The sequence below is a fragment of the Stenella coeruleoalba genome (assembly GCF_951394435.1).
Source record: "Stenella coeruleoalba genome assembly, chromosome: 11".
NCBI classification, from domain to species: Eukaryota; Metazoa; Chordata; class Mammalia; order Artiodactyla; family Delphinidae; genus Stenella; species Stenella coeruleoalba.
Window position 1 is genome coordinate 4,968,349 of NC_137157.1, and position 12,482 is coordinate 4,980,830.

The window sequence follows — 12,482 nt, forward strand, 5'->3', positions numbered from 1 at the left end:
GTCTCGCACCACCCTACGTGTATCTGAGCAGCGCCCCGGCCAGCCCTAGGGTCACCCTTGAGTTCTCCTATCCACACCCCCACCCAGCCCGGCCTCCACCCTGGTGGACCCTGCCCCTGCCTTTCCCACCTCCAGCCCCGAGGCTCGTTCAGGTGCGGGCCTGGGGTTGAATCCCAGCTCTGGGCTTCCCTGCTGCCCGCCTCTGGAGACTGGACCGTGAGTGCCTCAGCTTCCCCCTCCATACAATGGGACTCAATCGCAGCCCTTGTGGGGTTCCGTGTGCCACGGCATCATCAGCAGTGACTGCGGGGGGGCAGGATATGTGCCCCCGGAAGCATCCCACGGCCCAGCCATCTGCCCCGGGGTTCCTCCATCTCCTTCTAACCACACCATGAGGTGGGGACTGTGACAGCCCAGGCTGCAGAAGGAAACACTGAGGCTCAGAGAAGCCAGCGGACGGCCCAGAGTCACACAGCTCGACGCCCGGCAGGGCCAGAAGGGAGCCCGGGGCCCACCGTCCTCCTGCCCCCCACAGCTGCTCAACCTGGGCTTGGTGGACAGGCAAGGCCCCGCTCCTTCCCGTTTCTCTGCAGCCTTCTTTCCAAAGTCCAAGTTGGGTCAATAACAAAGCCCTGCTGTGAGCCGTGGGAGAGAGAGGAGGAGGGGTGGGGAGAGGAGAGGCCCTCATGTGACTTATCCCCCCAGACAGAAGTGAAACTCCGGCCCGGGGCCTCCCACACCGAGGCCCAGCTGGGGGCACTGGGAGCAGCCCCCTGGAAACGGCAGGCGCTCCGGGGCACTTCTGGGTGAGGGCCGAGCAGCAGCTGACCCATCACCTCCTCTCTCCGGGCCTGTCGCTCTGCCCATGTAGGGAGACAGGAGGGCAGTGACAAGTCTCAGCATCTGTCACCTGAGCACGGGCTGAGGGGAGATGCCAGAACCCTTAGTGGGGACCCACGGCATGCAGGACGGTGCCAAGGCCTGCTGCCACCAGGGGGGCCGGGGGCCCTGTGGTCAGGCTTGGGGGGGAAGGGCTGATGGTGAGGCCTCTGGGGGGACCCGCCTGTAGCAGCCCCGGCTCGGCTGGGGCCGGTGTGGTACTGCGAGCCGGTGGGACCCCAGCGGGGCGGGTCCCTGGCCCACCGTCACCGGTCTCAGTGTTGCCCACCTGCCCACACAGGAAGGTCCGGCAGAGAGTGCGTGGGGGACCCCGAAGCCTGGCCTCTGGGGGGACAGACAACACACCTCCGGGAACCCTCGGAGAGGCGGAGAGGCCTGGAGGTGGAGCTCTGCCCTTTCTCAGGCCCCACCCTGCTCTGGCGCTGCCTCTGGAGCCTCAGAAATCAGAGAGGGGGGCAGGCCTCCGCCAGGTGCCCGCCTCACCCTCTCACTTGGTGTCCCCAGAAGGGCGACCCGGACCCCGAGAGGGGTTAGCGCTTCCTCGAGCCCCTCCCCCTGCTGTCGAGGCCTGGCTCTTTCTCAGGAGCTGGCCTGTGGGCGCGGGTGGGCGAGGGTGGGCGGAGGCGCTGGGCTCCACCGGTGTGCCCGCCTGGGCTCCCGCCCCGGACAGCCCAGGCTCTAGTCCCCCCTCTGCCCTGTCCATCCAAGGGTGATCAACCCTTGGGTCGATAAAAAGCCCTGCTGTGAGCCGCCGGAGAGAGGGGAGGTGGGGTGGGCAGAGGAGAGGCCCTCATGTGACGTATCCCCCCAGACAGAAGTGCAACTCGGGCCCGGGGCCTCCAACATCCTCATCATTATCCCAGGGGCCCAAGGCCAGCCCTGAGAGAGGAAGCCCTGCTTCGCTCTGCCCCGGTCGCCCCGGGGGAAGCACCCACAGGCCTCCTCTTCACGCCCAGTGAAGGCACAGGGGAGGCAGGCAACTCGGAACCCAATCCGACCCCCTCCGGGCCTCAAGGTGACCCTCTGGCAGATGCGGGTACTGAGGGCACCACTCTCAGGCCTGCGGGCCGTTCCCACGCTCACCCTGCTTTCAGTGCCCTGGCCCTGGCTTACACGGCCCCCAGTTCCCAGCCCTGCTCCTCCCTGGGCTCCAGGCAAGAACTCAGAGCTTTTCTCCAGAGCCCCACCTGCCCAGGGAGGCAGACGCCTGACTGCGCTGACCCCCCGTCCCGACAGGCTGCAGGGGGACAGCAGGGTGCCCACGCCGCCCCCATGGCTGCCTGGCCGCACAGTCCCACCCGTCCAGCTGGAGGGCAGGTTCTGGACGCTGGGCTGGGGGCCGATGGCCCTGAGCCCCGACTGCTGGGAGAAGTGAGGGCCCAGGGCGCAGGGCGGGGAGGGAGGGAAGCCCAGCACACGAGTGTCCTCTGGCTGCTGTAACCAAGGCCCCCACACAGCGGCTGCAAGGCAGCCAAAGGCTGGCTTTTGACAGCTCTGCAGCCGGAAGCTGTGTCAGTGTCACAGGGCTGGAATCAAGGTGCGGCTCCTTCACGCTCCGGGCGAGAGTCTGCTTCCCGGCCTCTCCCAGCTCGGTCAGGACTCCTCCCTCCATCCTTACAGCCAGCAGTGCGGTGTCCTCAGCCTCTCGGTTCCCATCCTCGCGTCTCCTTCTTGAACTCTGACCCCTGGGCCTCCCTCCCATTAGCACCCTTGTGGTGACACTGGGTCCACCTGGACCATCTCCCCATCTGAGGGTCATTTACTTAATTACATCTGACAAGTCCCTCTTGCCGTGTAAGGGAACGTATTCACAGATTCCCAGACATCTTCGAGGGCCGTGACTCTGCTGGCCACTCCCAGACCGCCTCAGAGCGGCAGGGGGCTCAGGACCCAGGCCCGACTCAGAGCAAGTTGTCCGTGAGGGTTGGCCGGGAAGCCAAGCACCGGCCCCCCACTGGCCTCCACCCCCCAACTCCCAACCAACCGGTCACCCTGAGGGCTTCAGCCAACCTCCTCCGGCCCCTGAGACCCCATGAGGCGGTGGCAGAAGCTCTGGACTTAGACCTGGGCAGTGCCCACACCTCTGGACCTCAGTATCCCCATCTGCAAGATGGGGGCAACAAGTCCCACCTTGAAGGCCGTTGCAGGGATGAAAGCAGCTTCTCCACGCCTGGGGTTGGGACAGGGCCCGGCACAGGTCAGGGTTGGTGGGCACCGCCGTCCAGGGGATAGAGCAATCACAGGCCCGGTGCAGGACGCCCTGTGGGCTTTGGCCAGCAGTGGCCCCGTCCAGGACCAGGGACGAGCAGATGAGGAGGGAGGGCTGCACCTCGGGCTCTCACCACCAACCCCCGCCTCGCCCGGCCCCAGCAGACACCAACTCACACGTGTCCCTGGGCAGCGGCTTCAGGTCAGGCCAGGGTTCAGACTCAACGTGAGCAGGGGCTCTTGGCCAAGTCCCTCTCCTTCTCTGGCCTCAGTTTCTCTATCTGGATGCTAAGGACCATCAGCCCAGCCTCGGAGGTGGTCCCGTGGGAACGAGAGGGCGTGCGCTCCACCTGCGCAGGGCCTCTGCTCTCACAGCCAGAAGGCGGGTGGGCGCCAGGCTCACCAAGCCCCAGGCATTCGGGCAGATCCAGGCCTGGCAAGGAGTAGGGCTCCATAATGGTGTACACCCTCTGGCCCAAACGCGGGTACATGGGACTCCTGCCCGCCCCCCAGCGGGCCCCTCAGCTCAGTGACCTTCGTGCAGCTGGGGGCCTTGCACACGCGTGGGGTGCACACCCGGCGAGGAGCTAACTGGGGCCAACACAGGGACAGACAGGGACACAACATGCCATGCCCGGGCCCTTCGGGAGGGAGGGGATCAGGGGCTCCAGGTGGGAGTGACAGGTTAGCCTTCTAAGCCAGCCCTGTGCCCTCCCCTGCAGTGCCCTGGGCCGGGCACAGGGGGCAAACCCGCCCCGTAAAGCAGCAGCAGGGGCTTAGGAAACAGCTTCTGACGGTTCTGTTCTAGTTTCCGGTTTGTGAGTGTGGCCCAGCCGGCCGGCAGCCCGGCACCCAGCACTCAGACCTGCCCTGCGCACGTGCGGAAGGGAGCCCGGGCCCCCTCTGTGTGTGGTCAGCACCCGCGGTCCCCCGGCTACTCCTCCCCTCAGCGCTCAACACCACCCGCTCGGACCAGTGCCGGAGAGTGAATGAATGAACGAATGAGCGAGTGGCTAGGTGAGTGCACGGATTCCACTATCACGGGAGCAAGCTATGTATTTTGCCCCATGTCCAGATGAGGAAACAGAGGCACAAGGAATTTAGGGGATGGACCCAGGGTCCACTGTAGTGGGTTGAACAGTGTCCCCTAGAAATTCATGTCCACCTGCTACCCCAGAGCTTACGTGGAAACAGGGTCTTTGCAGATGTAATTAGTTAAGAATCTTGAGACCAAGTCATCCTGGATTTGGGGTGGCCGCTACATTAGGGGGCCCAATGACTTTCTAAGAGAAAGGAGAGGGAGGTTTGGACACAGAGAAGGTGGCCAGATGAAGAGAGAATCGGAGAACGGGGTGATGCAGCCACAGGCCAAGGAGCCACTGGGAGCTGGAAGAGGCAGGAAGGAGCCTTCCCTGGAACCTCCAGAGGGAGCGAGGCCCTGGCGACACCCTGATGTGGGGCTTCCGGCCTCCAGCGCTGTGAGAGAACGAACCTCTGTGGTTTTAAGCTACAAGTTTGTGACAATTTGTTACGGTTGCCCCGGGAAGCTAACGTGGTCACGTGGAAAAAGGGGGTTCATCTTGGACTCAAAATAAGGAGTCTACAACCTAGCAAGGCAGGACCTGTACTGTCCCGCCCCCCAAGGCTGTGTCCTGGGGGGCCCCGGCAGGGAGGACTGCGAGGATCGGGGCTGGGCAGCTAGGCAGCGACCAGAAGAGGCCCCGACCTCCCCGTGGTACCTGCGGAACGCTGGCGGGGAAGGCACTGCCCCTCCCTGGCTCAGGGCCCCCTCTGCCCAGGGAGAGCGGTGGCTCCGCTCTGCGGCGTCCACACGGGCAGGCTTCCTGGTCCTCTCTGCGTCCCCCTCTGCACCTCTATATGGGGCGTGGTAGTCATAACTCCCTCCCTGGGCTACGAAGGGCACCAAGGGCCGTGAAGGGGCCCGGCACGCAGGAGTGCCGCATGGCAAGCGGGGCTCGTGGGTCCAAGGGCTGGGCGGCTCGGGGCCTTAGAGACGCCGGCTGTGGGCCGGGCCGCTGCCCTGCAGTCTGCCCGGCCGAGGCACAGGATGGCACTGAAGTTTGAAAGTTCCTTTAAGTGAGAAGCAGCGGGGGGGACCCAGGCGGCCTCTCCCTACAGGCACCTCCCTGAGCTCCAGAAGACTCCGAGCCTACCCCAGGGTGCCCCCACCTCTGCCTGGAGAACCCCTCAGCAGGAGAAAGCTGCTGGTGGTGAAAGCTCAGGGACCAGCAGACGCCTGAGGGCCCCCCCAAACCCTGTCCCTACAGGCCCTCCCTGACACGAGTTTGTCCCCAGCACGAGTTGGAGCTTGAAATATAAGTTACGGAGGCCCTACCACGTGCCAGGCACGTGCTGAGGACTTCAATACAGATCTTCACATTTAATCCCCACAATGGCCCATTTTACAGAAAAGGAAATTAAGGACCAGGGAGGCTAAACAGCTTGCTCAAGCACACGCAGCAGGGAAGAGGCAGAGCTGGGATTTGAACTAAGTCTGTTTGGCTCCTTGCGCTAAACCACGGCAGAGAAACGAGGAGGGAGACCGCTTCTCTCCGCAATTCTGCGAGAGGAGGAAACGCCTCTGAAGGCAGTGTGCAGTCACTGAGCTGATGATATTACCCAGCGAGAGTCCTTCCTTCTCTGTCCCCACACCGGTCCTGTAAGAAGGAATGTGTACGCCCGCTGACCGATAGGGAAACTGAGGCAGGCTCGTCCCAGCACTCAAGCAATTCGCAACTTGGCAGGGGGCAGAAGACAAGCACGCGACTGGACGACGGCGTCCTGCCTAGTGCACAGAGGAGGGTCTCGGGCCGGAAGCCCTGTGCCCACCATGACGCTCATGAAACGACTGATGGACAGAATAAATGAGTGTCCACACTGACAGCTGGTTTTCCGATGGCCAAGACCACAGACGGTGGAGCATCTGGCAGGGTTTCACTGCCGGGTGTGTGCGGTGACGGGGGCACAGCCCCCTGGATAGCCTGCCCTACTCTCTTCTCCTGCCCTCCCATTTTCCCTTTGGTGGAAATATCTATTGTTGAAAAGGGCTCATGAGCAAACACGGTGGGGAATCCCACTAAATAAATCGTCTCTTTTCCGGAGATCCCAGCCTTGCTCTTCAAACCAAGTGGGAGGGAGTGGTGGGACTTCCCACGCCCCTGCTTGTCTGGGAAGGGCCCGCGGGGGGAAGGTCGTCTAAAGAATGCCGGGCAGCTGCTGCACCCCTGCTGACAGCTGGGAGGGCAGGGGGCCGCTCAAGGGAAAGCCACCCGCCCACTGCCGACCAAAGGGACCTAAACGCAGAACAGGAAGCGCAGCGGCAACCCACCGACTGCGCCCGCGAGGTTTATCTGCGAAATGGGATAAATACTTCCTGCTCTATTTACCTCCCAGGTTGCCATGAGCACTGGAGCGAAGACGTGGGAAGACCCCGGGGGGAGGGCGGGGGAGGCTGGCTCTCGGGATCCAGGCCCACCCCACCACCCACCAGCTGGGCGCGTTGGGACCAGCCCCGGGTCTGCGGTCTCGTCCCTCCGTTCTAGAAACACGTTGCACTAAACTTCCCTTCCCGTCCGCACAACTCCGGCGGAGCAAGTTCTCTACAAACTGTAAAGTGCCGCGCTGCCCCCCAGCACAGTTCCTCGCTGGGGGCCGGCCCTCGCCCGCGGACCTGCTCCAGGGCTCCCCCTTCCCTGGCTCTGGCACCCGGGGCCAGCGGCCCGCGGGCCGGCCGGGAGGGCGCGGCCTTACCTGTTCCAGGTGGCGTTGGCGCAGGCCCGGCGCTGCTGCGTGCCCCGCTCGTCCGCGGCGGCGGCGGCCGGCTCTCTCTTGCCCAGGTCACTGAGGCTGGGCGAACTCATGAACTTCAACCTGCGGAGAGTCCTCATGGTGACCCCGGCGACAGGCTCCGCGCCCACGCGCGCCCGGCACCTCGCCCTGCGCCACGCCGCGCCGCGGGCCCCGGCCGTTGCGGCGCCCTCTACGAGGAGACTTGGGCAAAAGCAGGAAGCCGAGCGGCCCTCCAGGGTCCCGCCCCGGCCCCACGCCTCCGCCCCGGGCCCCGCGCCGGCCGCCCCGCCAGGTTAATCATTGCTCGGAGCGGCCGCAACGTGGAGCTCCCAGAGCGCTGCCAGTAGCGCGGACTCGGCGCTAAACGGGCCCGGGGGCGGGGTTCAGGGCTGGAGGCGGGGTTCAGGGCTGGAGGCGGAGCATGGTAGGCCCCGGGGGCGGAGCAGGAGAGGGGCGGAGCCGAGGCGGGGCCTCAAGAAAGAGGGCGTGCGCAGAGGCGGGACCAAGCTGGGCGGGGCCACGAGCTGGGGGCGGGGCCACGAGCTGGGGGCGGGGCCGGGGCCTCCGCGGCCTCGGCCGCCGCATCCCACTCGCCCCGCCCCTCCCCCAGGCAACCCGAGTCCGCCCTCCTGGGGTCGCACTCTGGCCCCCTCTGTCCTTCCAAGGGCCACCAGTGCCCACAGGAAATCAACACGGACGACCGCACAATCCAACCCCAAGCACCCACCCAGCGCCGGCTCCTGCGGCCACACCCACACGGTGCTCAGCTTCGCGCCCGCTCCCAGACCCCTAGTGCAGTGGTTATCTTTCCCCTTCTTGCCATCCCTCCCCACAAAGGCTGTGCCCACACAGATCCCTCAGGACCCCGCCACGTGGACACAGACTCCTCCGTGGTTATCATGAAGACTGGGTCGAGGTCTTCAGCCCATTTTCCAGTCGAGGAAACTGAAGCTCAGAGGGTGAAAGAACGTGCCCAACGTCATGCAATCGACCAATGGCAAGGCTGGGCCTAACTCAGGCCTCCTGAGCACACGGCAGGGGACTCCTCCAGCTTCCGGGTTCCCCGTGGGGCTCCCTCCCCCCTACCCCCTCCATCAGACAGAGCAAGACAGTGTTGCCGCCCTCCCCTACTTCCTTCATTTCTTTCCTGAAGCAATGCCTGTGTCACCAGAGCACGGGCCTCATGTCTTCCTATAAATGCTTCCTGCGTGAATCAGAGGGGGAGAGGAGGGGCCAATCCTAGAACCTCAGCATGGGACGTGTGCTCAGAGGCCCCCCAACCATGCTGTACAGAAGAGGGAACGGAGGCCCAGAGGCCACTGGGTTCCCGGGGTCCTCCATGCCAGGGTGTGTGAGTGAGATGCTCCTCCCCAAGGGCAGAATCAAAGCACCTGCCCCCCGGGCCTCGTGGGGCTTGCTAGTTCAGTCTGACACGGCATAGGTCGACGTTATCGTCCCCACTCAGAGACAGGGATCTGCTCCTCGGTGTGGAGGAGGTGGTGCAGGGGGCCTGCCTCAGGCCCCCCGGCTGGGGCTCTTTCTGCTGAATGCCCCAGGCAGGGTGGGTTGCCAAGGCCAGGCCGAGCAGCCAATGAGCCTGTTTTGTGGCTCCAGGAACCAGGAGAACCTCATATAAGGTGTATGAGACCCTGGTGAGGAGACGTCCAGTGAAATCAACCAGCATTTTCCGAGCACCTACTGCGTGCCAGACATTACCATCATCCTAGGGGGGCAGAGTCATGCCCGGCAACTCCCCTGACCCTGAGCTCCAAATCGAGGGAACAGAGACCTTTGACTCCCCCAGAACCCATAATCCCCAAGGCCGAGACCTGCGTGACCCGGTGTGAGTGACAGACCAGGAAGGACTGAACTCTCAGTGAAGCCCCTGGTGGTTTCTCGCCCTTTTAGAAACTTCTGTGGACCCCGTCTACTCCTTCCACTTCCACTGTCACCTTCCCAGGCCAGGACAACAGACACTCCCTGACCTCTCTCCCCGGGGCCACACAGGTCACCGGACAAGCCCATCCTCTGGGTGGTGGCTGGAGTGCACACTCACACGCCCCTGGGCTTAGAGCTCCTGTGTGTTCCCACTGCCCCGAGAATCAGGTCCAGAGCCTGGAGTCCAGAGCAGAGCTTGGAGGGCCTTCCCTGCCTCTCCTGGCTCCCCCTTCTGACCGCCTTCACCCTGGGTTAGGCTCAAGGGTTGCCCTCTGGTCATCTGGTGAGTTTTCCATGCGATGCCTTTAGCCAGGAGGGCTGGGACTGTACTAACTGGTTCACCACTACATTCCTGAGCCCAGCATGCAGTAGACACGCAGTAAATATTTGGTCAAATGGACGGATAAGCATCTGTCTCACAGGCAGGAAGGGATTCAATGCTTTGTAAAAGGTACCACACTGGACAGAGATAGAACCACTGTAACTGCCTCTGGTGCAAATGCAGCAGAGAACCCCCGGGACTGGCTCAGACCCCGGGTGGACGGGATGAAGGATGGTTTCCCGAACTGGAGGCAGACTCGCGGGGGAGGGGCTGGCTGCGTTTGCTTGGCACCCTCGGGCGCGAAACACTCAACCACCGGGAGGCCCTTGCTGGCCGGAGCGGCCAGCTGAGTGCGGAGGGAGGCTGGACTGCTCTGGATGGGGAATCGAGGGAAAAATGGAGGTGCGTGGTAAGGGCAGCCCACGGTGGGAGGGCAGGAGAAGACAAGAAGAGGAGGGGCTGGGAGAAGAGGCCAGCAAGAAATGCCAGAGGTGGGGACGGCTGAGGGATTTAAAAGCCATGCACACCCAGTGCTAAGGAATCCGCTTTAGCTGCCCCCTGAAGCCCGCCGCAGACTTCTGTAAGATCCGTCTGCACCCAACAGCCCAGTACTGGGGGTGTAGTGGAGACCCAGGCAAAGGTGCCGCCGCCCTGTGTTTGGGCTGGCGACAGGCAGGGAGGGGCACGGGGCGGGGAAGGGGGCTGGACAGCCAGGGGAGCAGCCAGCCCCCAGGGCCAGAATCTGAGGCCGAGGCCAGGAGGAGACAAACCCTCCCACCCCCCAAAGCAGGGGCAACTGGGTGGCCGATGGCCAAGTCCAGCCCTTAAACGTGTTCCGCGCAGCCGGCAGTGCGGGGAAAGAAAACAAAAAACCCCAACTGCATGCAGCCAAGGTTTTACAATGGAGAGGCTGACATAGAAACCCTGATTTCTGGCTTCCTGGGAAGCATCAGATGACCAGGCCTCCGGGGCCTGAGGCCCCACGTGACCGCTCTGGCTGAGCTGCTGCCCCGCAGGCAGGCACGGGCCCTCCACTCACTTACAGAGCCTTCCAGGCCAGATGAGGGGTTGGGGATTGAGCAACCGTACGGGGGAGGGGGGATGCTGCGCTGGGCCCATGTGTGTCTGGCACTCAGGGATGGGAAATGCCCTCCATTCAAGGGAATGGGAGACGGGGGTACCCATCATGCACCCCCAAAGCTGCCAGAGTAACCCTGCCCCGAGAACCGTGCCAGGCCTGACAGCATCAACCATGTCCTCTCCTTCAGGATCCAAACTTCATTCCAACCCCTCCCCGACCAGTGGGGTGTCGGGAGCTGGTACAGGACCCTGGTCACTAAGCGGGACCGCCCCCCGCAGGGCTCTTCCTTCTGCTGGGAGAGGGAGCCCTCGGTTGGGGGGCCAGAACTGGGGTCCACTGGCCCTGCCACCAAGTCAAATGACCTCTAGGGCCTCGGTCTGCCCATCTGTAAGATGCATGGGGTTGAGGGTTGAGGGACAGGGGAAATGAGACCCCATAAAGCCTTTCAGAGGCCACGTGCTCCCCGTAGATGTGGCAGGAGATGGTGACCTAGGTGTCTTTGGTCCCTGAGGTATGACTGTGCTGAGGAGCTGGCCAGAGGTTTTGTCTTCACGGGCACCGCTCTAGGGCTGGCAGTGACCTTTAGGATGGGCTCAAGGCACTGGGACTTTGCATCAGGAAGTCCCCTGGGGCTGGGACAAAACCCCAGTCAGGACCTTTGGGAGTGGGACCTGGGATTTCTCAGGAGCACCTCGGGGACTCTTGCGTGATTCCGTGGGGTCTGCAAACCCCTGAGCCTGGCTCAGCCCCTCACGTCACGGATGGACGGCCTGACGCCTGGGGACAGGACTGCCGTAAGTCCGTGCAGCTCTGGAACCCAGGCCTTCAGACCTCTAGGCCACCGGGGTGAGGACACGAGCGGGGAAGAGACAGCCGCCAGCTCTGTCACCTTCTTGTCCCTCTCTCGGGTGCTGACTTCAGCCGGCCGCTCCCTGCCCGCCCCAGGCCTGCCCACTCTGAGGGGCACGTGCGCCCCCTGGTGGCGAAGGCTGGTGCTCCCCACAGCTGCCTGGGAAAGTCCCTCCTGCTGGTTGGGGACCCCCAGGGCCTGGACACCCAGGCAAGGGCTTGGCAATATGCCGGGCGCAGGGAGCCATGCGGGGAGTGCTCGGCCCATCCCTCCCTTCTCTGGGATGGACAGGGATGGGGACACACCTGCCCCACGATGGGCCGAGGTGGGACGAGACCATTCACGTAGTCGTGGGGTGCACGCCAAGGGCTTGCTTACTGCCGACTGTGACGGTCGCACTGCAGAAGGAGCTTCCTGAGTCAGGGCTAAGCCCACGTCACCCTCGGTGACTCCAGCCTGGTCATCTCCGAACGCTTTGCAACGCGCCGGTTCCGTCCCAAGGCTGCACGGCCGGTCCTCCTCCAAGGCTGGATGGGCGTCGGCCCACCAGAAGCAACATGTGTGGCATTTCGTGACTGGGGGGACTTATAGATGCTCCCCGTGCCAAGCCTGGGTTGGGGGCACCAACACCAAAGGTGGGTGGGTCCTACCCTCACGGTGCTCCGGAGGAAAAGTCCCTTCCAGTGGCTTCAGAGCCAGTGCCAACCGTTATCACCCCGATTTCACAGATGGGGACAGTGAAGCTGAGTGGGGTTAAGCTACCTGCTCGAGCTGTCAGCTAGAAAGTGCGGGAGTGGGGACACTGTGCTGCTGGGGGACGAAGCCCACCTCCCCAGTGCTTTAATAAACGCCGAGAACCTACTACATGCCTGGCGCTGTTCTCGGTGTCGGGAATACAGCAGGGGACAGGAAAGACAGGGTCTCTGCCGTCATGGGGTGAGCTCGCCGTCCCATCCTAGCTCTGTCATCCGACACCTCCTGACATGTTCATGGTCCCCTCAAGTATTCTCTCTACCAGCTGAGCCCCGACTCCCACCCCACGGCCACCAGGACCCCTCCTGGAGCCCCTTCCCCACACTAGTGGTCTCTGTCCTCTGCTCTCAGAACACTCCCCTTTCCTTTCACTCTGGATCCCACTCCTGGGGTGGGTCAGGGGGCTCGGATCAGCAGAGGTCCCTGTTCTTAGATCCCACAGGGCATCCACAGGAGACTCTCCAAGCCTCAGTTTCCCATCTGTAAACGAGGTCTCAAACAATCAGTCCTCAAGGCCCCTCCCGGGCGGGTGTTGTGTAACCCTGATTCTGGTCTATAAATAGGTGCCCCGTGGCGCAGTGAGGGGAGTAGAGCACAGCAGAGATGCCAGGCTCCATGGC

General features: G+C 63.5%; 1 protein-coding gene across 3 annotated transcripts in view; it reads right to left on the reverse strand.

The window, feature by feature from the left end:
• The window catches only part of PRR5 (proline rich 5), a 51,662-nt gene that overhangs the window by 18,527 nt on the left and 20,653 nt on the right, over positions 1-12,482 (reverse strand). For 2 of the 3 annotated variants that reach the window (XM_079936665.1, XM_079936663.1), the window contains exon 1: positions 6,880-7,513. In XM_079936665.1, the coding sequence (XP_079792791.1) occupies positions 6,880-7,016 (137 nt within the window). In that variant the 5' untranslated portion in view covers positions 7,017-7,513. Of the gene's footprint in view, positions 1-6,879; positions 7,514-12,482 lie in introns of those variants that run through there. The other variant, XM_079936664.1, reaches the window with a different exon arrangement.